Source organism: Drosophila hydei, unplaced genomic scaffold (assembly GCF_003285905.1).
Source record: "Drosophila hydei strain 15085-1641.00,03,60 unplaced genomic scaffold, DhydRS2 tig00000149-arrow-pilon, whole genome shotgun sequence".
In the NCBI taxonomy this organism is placed as follows: domain Eukaryota; kingdom Metazoa; phylum Arthropoda; class Insecta; order Diptera; family Drosophilidae; genus Drosophila; species Drosophila hydei.
This window is the reverse complement of record NW_022045678.1, coordinates 6,745,144-6,761,767: the sequence shown is the minus strand read 5'-3', so window position 1 is coordinate 6,761,767 and position 16,624 is coordinate 6,745,144. Positions and strand designations below refer to the sequence as shown.

General features: G+C 33.5%; 2 protein-coding genes across 3 annotated transcripts in view; both read left to right on the top strand.

The window, feature by feature from the left end:
• Positions 1–14,595, top strand: part of LOC111594766 (Down syndrome cell adhesion molecule-like protein Dscam2) — a 27,585-nt gene extending 12,990 nt beyond the window's left edge. Inside the window, 15 exon segments of the mRNA XM_023308215.2 lie at positions 804–963; positions 1,119–1,229; positions 1,286–1,444; positions 5,827–5,985; positions 7,059–7,220; positions 9,381–9,500; positions 9,566–9,757; positions 9,854–10,321; positions 11,557–11,777; positions 11,969–13,100; positions 13,160–13,438; positions 13,508–13,686; positions 13,752–14,010; positions 14,079–14,538; positions 14,589–14,595. Of these exon segments, the coding sequence (XP_023163983.2) occupies positions 804–963; positions 1,119–1,229; positions 1,286–1,444; positions 5,827–5,985; positions 7,059–7,220; positions 9,381–9,500; positions 9,566–9,757; positions 9,854–10,321; positions 11,557–11,777; positions 11,969–13,100; positions 13,160–13,438; positions 13,508–13,686; positions 13,752–14,010; positions 14,079–14,538; positions 14,589–14,595 (4,068 nt within the window).
• LOC111594656 lies at positions 14,562–16,624 on the top strand. 2 transcript variants are annotated; one of them, XM_023308057.2, is made up of 3 exons: positions 14,562–14,654; positions 14,714–14,791; positions 15,814–16,624. In XM_023308057.2, the coding sequence occupies exons 1-3, from the start codon at positions 14,595–14,597 to the stop codon at positions 15,841–15,843; spliced, it is 168 nt and encodes a 55-aa protein (XP_023163825.1). In that variant the 5' UTR covers positions 14,562–14,594; the 3' UTR covers positions 15,844–16,624. The 2 variants fall into 2 exon arrangements, with proteins under 2 accessions (XP_023163825.1, XP_023163824.1); XM_023308056.2 differs by having other exon boundaries at positions 14,714–14,795.

Sequence of the window (16,624 nt, the reverse complement as noted above, 5' to 3'; positions counted from 1 at the left end):
TCACTACTTTGCTACGGTGTACCGTACTACTATAAATAATAGTTAAACCTTTGGTGCCAGGCGCAATTTACTGCTCAAGAACGGTTAGATTTATACAAAATGTAAATAAGTATGGTAAATATAATTTATAGGTGTTACTGGGGATGAAGTCCACTGTGATACATATACTCTTAAACTGAGATATAGTTTATTCCGCTTCGTATCCTTAGAAACTCAGGAAAAACTTTTCTTTTCAGTTGTCACATTTTTCGTTTTTAAAACTGTTGAAGGAAGGTTCAGTTTGATTTGGTTTACCACGCTGCTGGGCCAAGATTGGGGGTGTTCTACGAGTATACACATTAAATTACACGTCTCTAGATCTAATAACACCGAAACGACTTACGTCGATATTGGCCAAACGGACTTAGTATAAAACTTATATAAAACTTTTGTAATGGGTTTATTCAAATGCATGAACCACATATAGCATATATACTGCTTGTGAGTATAAATTGCAGTTGAATTGTGTTTAAATTGCGTCTTCAGTTGCGGGCTTGTCACTTAGAATACAAACAATGTCCTGGCTTTCAATGTTGCCTATTTGTCATCAGCAGTCTTACTTGTTTTTGTAAAATTATTTTTTATTGTATTTTTTTTTATATATATAATACTCTATTGTATTTAACCCGACCACTCCAACATGTCGAAAGCTATGCATACTTTTGTACAATATATGATAGGAATAAAATATATTATAATAGATAAAAGTGTGAGCTTTAAAATAAAACTCGATAAATAAAAACCATATTCCCACTATATTTTAGAATGATCGTCTTATGATTGGACAATATGTGACCACATTTGGTGATGTTATTAGCCACGTCAATATATCAGCTGTTAAATCAGAGGACGGCGGGGACTACGAATGTAAGGCGATTTCTAGAGCTGGTGAGGTTATGCATTCTGCAAGACTAAATATATATGGTACGTATATTTATTTTTAGCAACTATCATATTTGTATATAAGTATATAGATTTGCATCTTTATAATTATTTTTTAATAACTTTACAAACTTATGTTTGAGCATTTCTGAAATATATTGAAAATGATAAAAGTGTTGTTCCCTGATTCATTACAGGTATGCCCTATATAAGACATATGCCAAAAATATCTGCTGTTGCTGGCAAAGCTTTTACTTTAAAATGCCCTATTGCCGGATATCCAATAGAAAGTGTATTTATAGAGAAAGGTATTATTTGTAAAAAAAATTACTGCAGCATTTTTTGGAAAAAGTTGGTTTTTTAGATGGTATTAGACTGCCAATCAATATGTGACAGCGGGTCCAAAATGGAACTCTTGTAATAGATAATGTACAACGAGCCGCCGATCAGGGCACATACACATGTATAGCACGAAATAAGCACAATTACACTTCGCAACGATCCGTAGATGTTAAAGTCTTGGGTATGTATATCAGTATTTAATATATATTTTATATTCCAGATATAATATTCCTATGATTGTGGAGATTCACAACCTTAACAAGTAAGAATGTCCCAGTCGGGCGCGATCGACTGTTTAATACTCATTCACGGTCCAAAAACATTTAAATCTTTTTTGCTAAAGAAATAAAAAAACAGACTTTCGTAAGTAAACTTTGGAAGATGGTTTTTTTTTGCCATTTGCCATGTACTTAAGAAACACAAGAGTATATATATAGTATATATAGTTTAAATTTTTAGTTTTTAACGGTCATAATTTATCACTCCTTTATGATATATGTATAAATTACATATTTTTATACATCAATCTCTGACTTCATAGTTATGAAACTATAACAGAATTTGTATAAAACACTATATAGTCACAGTAGGCGTATATACATTAGGGAGCAAAAGTGTTTCCATAGCTGTCACTTTGAACTTTGTGAATGAAGTAAATCAAACGAATAAAGTCAATCGAAAAAAAACTTTTTTTTCCAATAATATGTATTTAATTTTTAACAAATTTTCGTATATAATAAAAACAAAAGTTAATCAGTAAAATATTCAAACAAAGAAAACTGAAACAAAACGCATGTACAATTTTGCACCTTCCGATATTCTTACTTTGGTTTGATTTCTTAATTCTCTTATCGGCAATAGACATGAAGTTTTACCGTTATATGTTTTATTTATGCATTCTACAGTTTGATGATCCAGAAATTCATGTGTTTCTTATTGTTTGTTGATTTTAGCAAGTAGTCTATAGAGTACCGAGAAAAAATGAAGCTTTCGTCAGAAGGCGAAAATAGTATTATTAGCCTAACTGAAAGTGGCTGTTCGACTCGTAGTATTGCAGATCTGCCTTATATTTCTCATTCAGCGGTGTCAGTTCCAGAAAAGACGCAATTTTGCATCAAAAAACACTACTAAAGGACTCTGACGTCAGACTAATGATATCGAAAATGAGAACTGATAACTGATGCTGATGGAGTGGCCAGCTCAAAGTCGTGACCTCAATCCGATTGAGAACCTGTGTTCAATCGTGAAGCGACGGCTCGGGCAATAGCAATCAATGCCATCCAACCTAGACGATCTTTGGAAGCGTGTAGAACTGGAGTGGAACCGAGTTCCAAAGGAAACCACAGAGAAGTTGGTCGAGAGTATGCCAAGCTGAATAAAAAGTGTAATACCTAATAAGGGTCTGTGGACAAAATATTGATTTTGAATCACTGAAGGTGCAAAATTGTACATATGCGTTTTGTTTCAGTTTTCTTTGTTTGAATATTTCACTGATACCTTTTGTTCTTGTTATATACGGCAATTTGTTAAGAATTAAATACATATTATTGGAAAAAGAAAGTTTTTTTGATTTACTTAATTCGTTTGGATATTAATGACTCACAAAGTTCAGTGTCAACTATTCAAACACTTTTGCTCCCTACTGTATATCCACAATATATATTTGTTCTTGGGTTGTCAGCACGATTATAAATTCCAAATTGAAGTCATTATCAGTTTTAATAACTTTTTGTTATATCAGATAAAGTATTTCTTAACACTTTATGAGAAAGAGATAGTACCCATGACTTTAGAAAAAGACGCACAGACGTACGGATAGATGGTCGAATGGTCGAAAGGCACGAAAACAATATACGCGTTGAGTTCGTGAATGAGTATAGATATTTACAATCTCCATTTAGAACTTTAAATTTAATTATATTTCAGCATAAGATAGACTGCTTAATAATATTCTTAAGAATATTGATTAGGAGTTCACTATTATGTATAATAAAGTTATCTCTGATTAAGTAAACTATATTTATTTAAGAATCTGTTATGTTTAAGAGCTCTTTAAAGTATTTCCTTGCAGTTGCATGCATATATGTTAAATTAAATGGTTCATTTTATGAATTTCAGGAAAGATCACATCACAAAAATTAATAATAATGCACGTGCATAAAAAAAAAAAAGTTATGCATTTGAATGTACGTAGCACGTTCCTTTTTTCTTATTTTTCAATATGGATGCCATCTTTTAGGTGTTATAATTATAATTTACTTTTAAGAATAAATAGTTCATATTTTCGCGCTATACATTTTAATAAATATTTTCAATTTCTAAAATTAAGTAACTCATAAAATGGTTATTATTATATAAATAAGCATATATCAGCGGAAGGACATTAATTATATTTACGAATATTTTAATTGATGGGTCAAAAAAAAAGAACTAATGTCTTATATAATCACATAACAAATTCCTACAATTTTTCAGCCTTTGATAAGTGGGTCATGTAAGTTATTCCATACCATGCTTTATTAGATATAGCTAAATAATAAATGGATTTGTTAAATAAAAGGTTGAATGTGGCGTGACAGAGCATTATGAATTGTAGACTATTTCGTCCGTCTGACCATCCGTCCGAACTCTTAAACAACAAAAGCTAGGCCATCAGTTTAAGTAATATTATTTCTCAAGTCCTCTGTTTTAATAGGAGCGAAATAGTTTGCGTACATACAGAGAGACTTGCGGATGGATTAACAGCACGGTGGACCTTGCACAATAAACAATATTCAACAAAAATTCAATTCGTGAATTAAATTAAAATGCTACATAAGCTAGTCCTATAAGATCATACTTAGTATAAGTAGAATGTAAGTAAGGTTATGTTAATACTTTAATAATTCTATGCACATTTGTGGTAGATTTTAAGTATAGATATAACAAATATTGGAATCTTATATGTACCTTTAAGCACATTATACAATTGTCATATAATATTTGTCGCAAGTGAAGTCATATCCCTAACATAATATAGTTTTGTACTCATTCGATTTTTAATATTCTGTAATACCTGCACCGCTCGAACTTTTACATTGCACCTAAGAATCGCACTCGCAAAAGGTATTCCTTGCACTCGCATTTGCACTTGCACTTTCACACCCACCTGCACTTGCTTTTGGCATGCGCGGTATTCTTTCAGGTTTTAATTCGCCACAATTGTATGTTGTAATAGCTCTAAAAAGCGCTTTAAATGTCTAATCAATGCTTATAGACAATTTTAAAGATGCGAGCTAAGTTCGCGGTTTAGTGTCAATTTGGTGTTTTGAATCGATTCTCTGCAGGTGTACTTATTAGTAGTCTTTTTGAAGCTCTTATATAAAATATTTCAGTGTTTATTTTATAATATTAGTTTCCTGTATGTTAAATGAAATCTACTTTTAAAATATGACGACCAATATCTAAGAACTCATATTGAATCTATTCGCTCTACTAGATAGATAAAATTAACATTTTGTTCTTCGAAATAGTAGGCTTTTCTGTAATACGCATCAAAATGATTTATTGAGAAGAAACTGTCAGATTTTTGATAACTATATATGACCTTAGATAACTGCATTTTATTATAAAATCAAAAATCATAATAAAGGACTTTTGGACTATAAATCATTTTTCGACTAATCCCTTCTTTAAGGGTAATTGAAAGTTATTTATAGTGACTAATTTCGTATTCAAGAAGACTACTAGCAAACACCAAGACTGCAAAGCGTATCTGTAATTTTCTCCTCTAAATATTTTGCCGCTGGTGTGAATCTGGGGCATCATTTGTATGACTTATATGCTATAGTTTAATAAATTCGTTTGCCACTTACGTAATTCTTAAATTTTTTTTCATTAAACCAATTAAACGGGCTTTAAATTATCAGGGAAAATATTTTTTTATAATTATTTTGTACGTCACAAAGTGGAGATTTTGAGCAATCTCTTTTTTTTTGGAATATAAATATGCTTGTTTTCTTTATTAAACGGCTTACCCGAATGGAGTATTGAGGTTTCTTCTGATTAAGTTATCTCTGTCTAGTGAAATGGAATCGTTAATAGCGATCTTGCTCACATATATGAATTGTATGACTTACCATGCTCCACTGTCTCGTTTTATCTCTCAGCCAATATCATCTCACAAAATGAAGATGCATTCAATAGTCAAATGTCTTTCAAAAAGCTGGCGAGAAAAATAATCGAAATATTTTTAAAATTGATAATAAAATTTAAATGCCACATGTGATCCTGCGATTAAATGTTTTTAGAACTTCTGCTCTTCGAAATAGACTAACTGAACTGATCAGAAGTTATTTTAAATTTATTTCTAGATAATATAATATAATAGGCTACAGAGTAATTGATAAAGATGAATTAAAATTCTGACATATGAGAGATATATATCTTAATCGCCAAAAACATATTTTGGTGTGTTACAAAATGAAACCATATACAACATTCTAAACAATTCGTAATTTAGTTTGCGGAAAAGCGTTTCATAAATTTATTACTAAAGCATATTTACTGAAATTAAACATCCAGTTCCACCCAAGATTACACCATTCTCATTCGCACGTGATCTAAATGTCGGGGACCGTACAAGCATTCAGTGCGTTATTGGCACCGGGGACCTGCCGCTAACATTTACTTGGCTAAAGGATGGAATAGCCCTGCCATCGGCAGCATCCGTCGACAGTGTCAGCGGTGGGCTTAAGGGTACCGGTGGCGTTGCTGTATTGGGTTCCGGCTCCGGATCTATGTTGCAGTTTTCATCTTCTATGCCACCATCGGCCTTCACAAGTGAAACCGCATCGAATGACAATGGTCGTAGTAGTGGTGAAAGTAGCGGCCAGGTGACAATTCGCCAAAATGATGATTTTACCAGCGCCCTCAGCATCACAAGTGTGACGAGGGACCAAAGTGGCACCTACACATGTCGCGTTCAAAATGATGCCGCTACTGTAACGCACTCTGCACAGCTTAAAGTGAATGGTACTTGTAATAGCATTATGCGTTTTTAGTTTGTGCACTAAATTAAATTATCCGTTTACATACATATATGCACGTAATTGTCTGAATTCATAATTTTAGTCAACTGACTTATTATTTTTATAGTAACAAAAATTATGTGCACATATATTGATAAATTAGATATAATAAAACTCCATGTATGAATGGAGTAGATATTTAGATACTTTTAATAGTTAATTAAAAAAAAAAACTAATCGCAATATTTTATTGAAAAGTAGATAAAAAACTTGAGTAATTATTGCATATACATTCTTTATTTATATAAATTTAAATAAATATTCAAATATTTTGAAATTGCACGAATTTGTTTGTTAATTCTATAATTTGATCGACTTCATATTTATTTAGTGTAGTTTAAATTGAATTAAATTTAAATATATATACTGTTTAAAGGATATCGGTTCAGTTTTCAACTACGCCCCAATCCGTTCATGTTATTTGGGTTACGTAATACTGACAGAGTATTCCTCTGTTCTATGTGCTGATAGAACAATGATAAACTGAAGAAGAGGTTTTTTAAATATATTTTTTTATTGATATTTTATGTATAGTGCCACCGCGTATATCTCCTTTTGCGTTTGAAGATGAAATTACTGAAGGTATGCGAACACAGATAATGTGCTCCAGTAGCCAAGGAGACCAACCTTTTAATATAACTTGGCACAGAAACAATGTGACAATTCAGAGTAATTCAGGCGTTCCAATGGGAAAACAATTAACCATGACGACTAAGCAAGGCGAAGAATTTCTACCTCCGGATCCATCGTTAACAATCAATCATTATACCCCATTTTCCAGCATATTGTCCATACACAACGTCTCCTCATGGCACAATGGTAACTACACTTGCAGTGTGGCAAATCATGCTGGCGTTGTTGAATATACAGCCGTTCTTTCGGTTTCGGGTAAATCAAGTGTAACTATTGTTTTCTAGAAACATTAATAAGCCATCTAATTCTACAATATTGAAATAAACAATGCACAAGAAAACAAAATTCACAATAAATATCGTAGACAATGCACCAGGAGGATAATTCACCTAGCTTTAGGATTTTGCTCTGGTAATACCTATTTTAGATTGTATTCAATTTATGTGCTTTAAACATAAATATTTTACTTCTGGGGATGTTAATAAAATAATTACAAACTTATATGAATCAGATGCATTAAGAGATTATTGCTGGATTAAAAAGCTTGGGTTTTATGATGTGATGTAATACGATATTTAGGTCTAAGCTCACATTTAGTTTGTCAAAAGTAATAAATTTCTATTCATAGAGGAGGTCAGCAGTATAATTATTGTTTGGCCTACAGTAGATGTATTTAATAAAATCGACAAGTGTAAACTTGAGCATATATCCCAATTTCAAGAATCTAACTTTTATGCCCTCCGTACAGTTTTGCGTTAATACACATAAACAGGGAGGAAGACGACAATAACCCAAATTCAAAGTACGCTTCTATTCTCTTATTGTAACAAAATCGCTAAACGGAGTAAAATGGCAATTCATATTGCCAGAAAAATATATTGCAAATGTCTTCGACAGTCTTCGTCGGCATTAACAAATATTAATTTACCCTCCTATGGACATTGCCAGAATTATTATTATATTAAATTATAGAGCAATTCCTCTTCAAAGTGCTAAGAGATACAGGAGTCTATCAAACTTGTAATTGTGGATGAAACTGTATTGAAATTTAATAACGACACATACAGCGCAATCATATGATTCATATTATGTGATTTGTATTATATTTATAGAATTATCTCATAAGAACAATATTTTCTTCAACAACATTTTCACAAACAAGTCTATTTATTGTAGTTACATGATTTTCTACTAACTCAGATTTATTATGGATATAAAAGCGCAGCAAGGTGGGCCAAAAAAAAAAAGAAAAAATAATAATATAATATAATTTCTTAAATAGATTATAACAAAATAATTTATTGGGAACAATAGCTGCTAGTGCCAGTGCTTATATCATAAGAGATAATTTCGTATAATTAGGCTTTACGCAATAATTAAATCATCAATTTTCTTCAATGATATAATAAATTAAATTCCAAATAAATATATCTCAATTGATATTTCTCGATCCAATTATTCTCTTCTGCGTTTTCAAAGTTTATTTGTTTCTCTTTGATGTCCACATCAGATATCTTAAAACGTCGGAGTCTGTACAACTACACAAATATATATAAAAAGCAACTTACCCAGTAAATTGAGTTTTTTTCGGTCATATATGAAGATAATACTAATATAACAAATTAGGAGATAAAAATTATAGTATTAAACTTAAACATCTACTCCTAAGTTAGTGGGTGAATTTATGAATACTACGAAAATATAGGAGATCATTGCACTGAGCACAATGCACTCGGCTTTTGCACTCACTTGCAAGACTTACCAGTGATGCACAATTCGCATGGATTGATAACTTTTTTTGCATGTAGACTGAGTGGATTTGCCAATACTCAAATTCAATCTGCTCTTACAAAATTATAAAAAATTGGCCAACAGCCATTAAATTTGTCCTTGGGGTTGACCATTTGTTCTTTGAAACTTGGAAGCAAAAACAATTTGGTCATAGATGCGTCGATGTCAATATTTTTATAAATATACAGATGAAACCTAAAATTTATTTTTTCTAACTAACATTGACAAAGATTTTATATTTTATTTAAATCGAGATTTGAAATCCTTATGATCGTTTGCTGCCTGTTTTTATAGTATAAAACGTTGCCAGCTTTCTATATTGTTAAAAGATTATTTCGTTGGACTATATTAAAAACAAAACAAATATATATCCTATAATCTTAACATTCAACATTCTTAATATATTTGTAATATTTTAAAATCATAAATAATAAATTCATTTTCTTTCCTCTGACTGCTAAAAAAGAGCGAAAAGTCTTGTATATAAATTGACTTGTTATTAATTAATTTTCATTTACTGGTATAATAATATAATAGCATGATTAGTATTCGGGTTTTATTCTTATGCATGTTAATCTATAGATTAAAAGTGAATTCGAGGTAATCTTTTAAATTTTAAAATAGTTCCTCCACGCTGGACTTTGAAACCTACTGACCAAGATGCAATCTTAGGAAATTCTGTAGTAGTATCGTGTAAAGCTGATGGATTCCCCGTACCCACCATTCAGTGGAAGCAGTCCATAGGTATTAAAAGAAACCTCGTGATTCAAAATAACAATCATAAATTTCATATATGTATATACATGAAGGCGACTCAGGGGACTATCGTGATCTTAGCTATGCTATTAGCAACGGAAACGCTCAATCAGTTATTATGGCTCATTCGAATGGATCTCTGATGATATCGCAAGTTTCCCGCGAACATGAGGGCAGCTATCTATGTCAAGCAATCAATGGTATAGGAGCGGGCTTAAGTACCCTAATTAAGTTAACTGTTCATGGTAAGCATGAATTTTACATTAAATTAATAAAAACCATCTAATAAAAACCAATTCTTATTTTGCTCAACATTTATTTTTCGCCGTTAATTGTAACAGTTGGCCCCTCAGTTACCGTGGCCAAAAAGCAGTTGTCGATACGACGTGGTGATCGAGTTACATTGCGCTGCGAAGCAACTGGAGATCAGCCCTTAGAAATATCTTGGAGATCGAAAGCAAGTCGTATCGATCCATCATATGATATCCGTTATCATATAAAGAACTCACCTTTGGCCCGTGGAGTATCATCAGAGCTGACTATTTTACAAACGGTTCTAACAGATAGAGGAGAATATACTTGCATAGCCAACAACGCGTATGGGCGGGATCGAAGTGTTATACATGTTCAAGTGCAGGAACCTCCAAATTTTCCAGTTAACCTGCATGTTAGGGATCTTGGAAGTCGGTCAGTTACATTGGCGTGGTCTCCAAACGATCAGGATTCAATAATATTGGGAGGAGGTGGTGGTAATAACCGGGATGCACAGCCAATATCAAATTATATTTTGCAATATAAAAAAGCTGGAGGTGAGTCAAATCTGATATACATAAGGTAAGTTTGCAAGTACTGCCAAAAATGTAAAACGATTAAATTTTCACATATAAAACAGTATTTACTTATCATTGAACGATATGTTTTAATATCGAAATTATTAATTTAATATCAAAATTAAATTATTTATTTATTTGAACCAAGTGAACTAAGTACCTTATACTTGAAATACGCATCAGGCTATAACATGAAACAGTAGCAAAATTGGCGTTGAAGAGGCGGAGAGAAAGTTATATGCCTAAAACTGAAGCCCCTGAAGCCATTAATCACGACAATTTGGACAGCAGTGCAGTTGTAGTGTTGGTAGAGGCGGCGCTCGTTGCCGACAATTACTTTGTTCAATCTCAGTCGGCAAAGGGACGTTTCTTTTTTTTTTTTATTATGCAATGGTTTAGTTGGTAGAGAGAATACGCATTGTGTAAGCAATGTTGGTTCGAATTTTGATGTCATTATGTTGGTTTTTATTGCTATTTTTGTAATGCTCGATACAAGCTTTGGAAACTGTTAAAAACCCAGATATGATTGCGATTAGGGTTTGTTCCAGTTGGGCACCCCGACTATAGGTTTCTTACTTATTACGTTTCTAACAGTAAAACTGTAGAATATACACTACTAGTCCCAAGTAGTCGTGGGCATATCATTTTCGGACAATCCTTAAAATTAATCTATAGTATCGCAACAGTGAAGTTTTAATATTTGGATATGTTCGATGCTTCTGGTCCAGGGATTTTTAGATACGAGCTGTAATGGTCGTTTTCTTAGGAAGATTACGTAGGAGAGCTTACATACCCTTAAATTAATGTTAAATAAAAAATGAATTATGTATTGTGGCTTGTGCCTGATCAAGTGTGTTTATTCTGAATAACTCTTATATAAACTGACCTTAAAAATCAAAAGTCCCAGCAGGCTGGTGGTTGCGAAATTCTCTTAACATAGTTTTGCAACAAGAATTGGCAATCCAACTTAGCGTAAGCGATAACGCTACTCTTCCGGCATAGGCAAGGGCTTAGACGTTGCGATCATTTGAACAGAGGGACAGCAAGACGGACATTGCACGAAACCAACTATATCGTGAAGAAGTACAATTAGTTGTACTGTTAACAGAGTGTTGTTCTATCTAGATAAACCTTCTTAACTTAAGTTGTTCTTAGTGCTATAAATGTGCGATTAAATTTATGAATAATCGATATTAAATTTTCTTGTTTATTAGATGTCTGGCATGAACACAACAACCAAAAGCTTCTTCCTGGTGATAGAACAACGGCCCAACTGGGATCTCTTCGACCGGCACAGGTGTATCACATAAGATTGTTTGCAGAAAATCATTTGGGTACCAGTGCCCCCAGTGATATATTATTTGTACAAACAGATTCAGAAGTTCCATCTGCCCCACCGCAAGATATTACCGCTGAACCACTTGGACCACAACAGGTAAGTGCACTTAAAATAATAATAATTGCCGGCGTAGATCAAGATCAATAGCTTTATTAGTTAAAATTTTTAAGAACTAATTAGTTGTCTATTAACAAGTGAGTTTTAGTTGTTTTTTAATGCATGCATATACCTAGTTTGTTTGTAAATAGGTGATAATATCGTAATTTTATTTTTTTCCTGTTAAATAGCTTTTGATTACTTGGCGAGCACCTGTACGGGATTCATGGAATGGAGATCTCTTAGGCTATACAATTTCATATCAAAAACAGGGTACTCCAGATAATGGGAAAAATCATACCAAGGTTGGAAGTTTGACCACAGAAGGCTTAAATGACTTCCGGTTAACTGGATTGGAGAAGTATACTCAGTATGGAATTACTGTATCTGCATTTAATATAAAAGGCGACGGCCCCCCGAGTGATGTGGTATTAGGTCACACTTTAGAGGACGTTCCTTCCGCATCTCCTCGATCAGTGTCATGCGTCGCACTCACTGCCCAAAATATTCAAATATCGTGGCAGTCCCCACCAAAGAAACTAAGTCACGGAATTATTCAAGGCTATAAGTTGCTTTATGAACCAGGGCTTTTAGAAAGTGAATACAGCGTTCGAGAGACAAAAATAACATCGGCTCTCAGTACAGTGCTCCATGGCTTGCAGCCATTCACAAATTATAGTGTTCAAGTATTAGCATTTACTCGGGCTGGTGAAGGCGTGCCCAGTTCGGCTGTATCATGCATTACAGAAGAAGCAGTTCCGGATGCGCCGGAGCTTGTCAAATCAGCAGTGAATACAGAATCTTCAGTGATTGTTAGCTGGCTACCCCCAAGACGGCCCAATGGATTAATTACTAAGTACAATGTTTATATACGAGTTCTTGAAAAGGGCCAGGAGCTGAAAATCCTTAAAGAAATCTTACCAGCACATAATAGACATTTTGAAGCAAAAGACTTAAATTTTCGAGAAACATATGAGGCTTGGGTCACAGCATCAACAAGAGTGGGCCAGGGGCCAAGTACTCCAGTAATTAAGTTAGTACCTAGCACAACAATACCAGCTGCAATAATATCATTCAGCCAGACATTGTCCGTCAATTGGAGGTCAGATATTAAATTAGCATGTATATTTGTTGGAAATCCCAAATCAACTGCCGAATGGAAAATACTCAATACGCGGTCCAAGAAGCAATTTCCGTTAGAAGTTAATTCTGATAACACGTTAAGTCTACGTAATATCCAACGATCGCATGAAGGCAATTATTCGTGTATTGTTAGAAATCCAATGGGATCAGATCACATTGTTTATCAGCTATTTGTGCAAGGTAAAGTAATTTATTTCACATATTTTCTAACATTTTAATTAAGTATGTACTTTTTTTAGTTCCACCTTCCCCGCCCGTTGTGTCTATAAATTCGGCGCACAAGAATTCGGTGTCCATACAGTGGAGAGTCGACGATATTGGCGGTGCTCCAATTAGAGGATTTACTTTAACCTATAGGCGTGAGTCTGCTGAATGGGATGAGTTGCAGATTGATCGGCGAATTACTTCATATATGATTGAAAACCTACAATGCGGCACTAAATATCAATTTGCAATGACTTCCTTCAACAAAATTGGCACTAGCGTAACCAGTGGTATTGTATCAGCACAGACAAAAGGTATTTGATTAAAAAAAATAAGTTGATTAATACTTTATACAATTAAAGTTGCTTATCTACATTTAATAGGAAACAAACCAATAGCACCACAAAAGAACAGTTTCATACGTTCGAATACAACATCAGTTATCTTGGATTTGTCCTCTTGGCAAGATGGTGGATGTCCAATACTTCATTTTAGTATTGAATTTAGGCACTATAAAGCTTCCAGTGAATGGATTATAGTTTCAAATAAAATTGAAGCACATGTTAGTTAATTTTTATTTTAATACACTCTTTCTTCACCCTATTTATATATATAATTTTTTTATAGAATCGTTATAGTATTGGAGACTTGGAGCCAGGCACTGCGTATCAGCTACGTGTTACGGCTAACAACAACGCTGGCTTCACTACAAAGGAATTTTATTTTGAAACACAGAATTTGCTTGGATTAGCTGGCAGCTCGGAGTTTGATGTGATGCCCGAAGAGCAAACTGTGTTCAGTGATGCTCACTTTATAGCAGTTATCATAACATCAATTTTCGGAACAATTCTTGCATTAATTGGAGCTTTTATCTGCTTCAAAAATTGTGTGTATTAAATATTTATGTCTGGGCTACAAAAAAAACAAAATAGCTGAACCCTTTATGTTTTATAGATCCTCATACTTTGTTTACACGTAATGTTGATTCATTAAGGCCACAAAGTAGTGCTACAGATGGAAAGGATATTCAAAGTCATGAACACTTTTATGGTACAGTACGAAAATCTTGCCAGCAAACCCAGAATGAAGCGGTTGCTGGACTTGAGCGAATTCCCGAATACTCAGAAGACATATATCCTTACGCTACATTTCATTTACCAGAACATGAAAACCAGTCCGGAAATATTCCTTTGAGCTACACGGGCAGCTCATTAAAGTACGATTCTCGCTGTGAAGATGATAATACTTTATGTAACTCGGGGTCGAAAGGAATGCGCCCTGCATCAACGAATATAGGTGGTATCAACACAAAAGTCAAACTTCCGAATGTGATGATAGTTGATGACAGCAACAATATAAATACTGAAAAGCGACTAAAGCGTCGATCGAAAATTATAAAATCAGAATCGGAAGAGTACGATAGCTTGAATAGTGATAGTGAGCTTAGTGGGGAGCGTGAGCGAGCCCGTGATGAAAGTCGGTCTAGCCACCGTGAAACTTCAAGTTTCATTGAGGACGAAGGCCATACAGGTATTTCACTATATTTACAAATTTCCGATTCATTATAAATTGTATATTTTTTCTTCTAGCTCATGGAAGAAAAATTAGAAATGACGGCGGAAGCGGTAAAGATAGGTCTTCTGTATTTAGCAGACCTCAACTGCATAGTAAGTTAGTACCTATTCTTTTTTCGCATTTAAAATTATTTTTTTCGATTTTCCATTTCATTTTTCATTTAATTTTTATCATTTCATCTCTGACCCAATTGAAAATGGCAATTCAGAGCATAATGCTTTGGTGAAAATGTATGTAGAAGACAGAAGGAGACGTGGCAGAACCCTAAATTATATATATTTTTATTCAGAATGACATGCTTAGTTGACATAGCCATATCTGTCTGCCCGTCTGCATGTCTTTCAATCTGTTTGATCTCATAATGTACAAAAGCTAAATCCTTCAACAAAATTTCAATTCCTAATTTATGTCATTTTCTTATTATCGGTAAAAATAGATACGCTTATTTCGTTAATTAAGCATTGCATAAATAATTAAGCATTGTTGGATACTGTGTACTCTAATGAATACACCAATTTTTCTACTTTGGAGTTTTGGATACCAAGATTTCAAAAAACTTTAAAATACTAGGTATTTGGAAAAGCGCATCTTTTTATGGTATCTAGTATTCCTAGTAGGAATACTACTAAAATCTTACTTTGTAAAATCTGTTTAGCCCTGAAATAATGTTTTTGTTTTGTGTTAAATTTATTTTTATTTCTTCTGCTTTTATCCAGTTTTGCTATGCTGCACATACGAATGCGAAATCAGATTTAATTTCTTTGTACTTATTCACTTTTTTAAATATTTCCATTATAGCTCTTTTTTCTTGGAACTAATCTTTAGATTTTACTTGTAACCCATTTTTGAGTTTGGTTTGAAATTTTTTTTTAATTTTCGCTCAAAATAATTGTTTTATACGCTTCTGTTCTATGGCGTAAAAATGACCGCTTGTCTCAATCGCTGAGATCGTCGGTTACAAGCGTCTCCTCTGTCAACACAAATCTCAACTTATGTAGACTGTATAGGACGCCCTGTTTGCCTGTGCTGAGTTGAAATCATATGATTTTGAGACTTAAGTTTTTTAATGATGTTAACAATAATGCTAATTTAAAAAATATTTATTTATCTTCAGCGTCCTGGACAACGTACCCATCAACTATAGGTTCTTTGACCCGGGCACAAAGCAACAACGCAAATCAACTCACAATTGCGATTCCCAGCGGAAAGTTCTCACAATTAAATGTGCCAAAACTGCAATCCAATGTCCAGATATGTCCCGAAGTGTATCCAGTCGCCGATTCAAAAGTGCCGATAGTGGTACCAACATCAGCACCCTTAATCGCGATTGTGGGGAAGCCAAGGCTATCTCCCGACCAACTGCACAATCGGGGTCAAATAATGAAAAACTAAGAACCCAAGAGACGGAGGATCTTGGTTATAAAATAAACTATGCTGACACGAATATAAAGCTTTTTGCAACAACTGAAGGCGACCAAATTGAATTCTTAACTCATCAGCGAAATATTTATAGTATTGATTCAGTTTCAGGAATACCAAATCGGTCTCATGAGTACCATTGCATGGATACTTTAAGCAACACTGAAACATTAGCTATTGGTTCAACTATGAGTGACCATAAATTTCAGATGGAAAACACTGATAATCTACCAAATCCAAGCTGCAACTTAACAAAAATCTCAAAAACTGAGCAATTAGATTACACTTTAACTGAAAAGCATGTCAGTCCACCATCTGCCTTTGTTGACAGAGTTGGTTAAATGTAATTAGCTAATATTTAATATTACTGCATTTATTACTCTAAAGGGCTCAATGGGCTATTATTACTAAATGTAAATATCTTCTAGTGTAGTCGAATTATGAACATTAACACTTTTTAACTACATATGAGTTGAACGTTCGGTTTAACTGTGTGTACCAATATA

Bases quoted from the DNA above. Each gene is read 5' to 3' on its own strand.
- LOC111594656 (XM_023308056.2), top strand. From the start codon at position 14,595: ATGAAAGTCGGTCTAGCCACCGTGAAACTTCAAGTTTCATTGAGGACG. The intron at 14,655-14,713 runs GTATTTCACTAT...TTTTTCTTCTAG, and splicing joins TGAGGACGAAGGCCATACAG to CTCATGGAAGAAAAATTAGA. The intron at 14,796-15,813 runs GTTAGTACCTAT...ATTTATCTTCAG, and splicing joins AGACCTCAACTGCATAGTAA to CGTCCTGGACAACGTACCCA.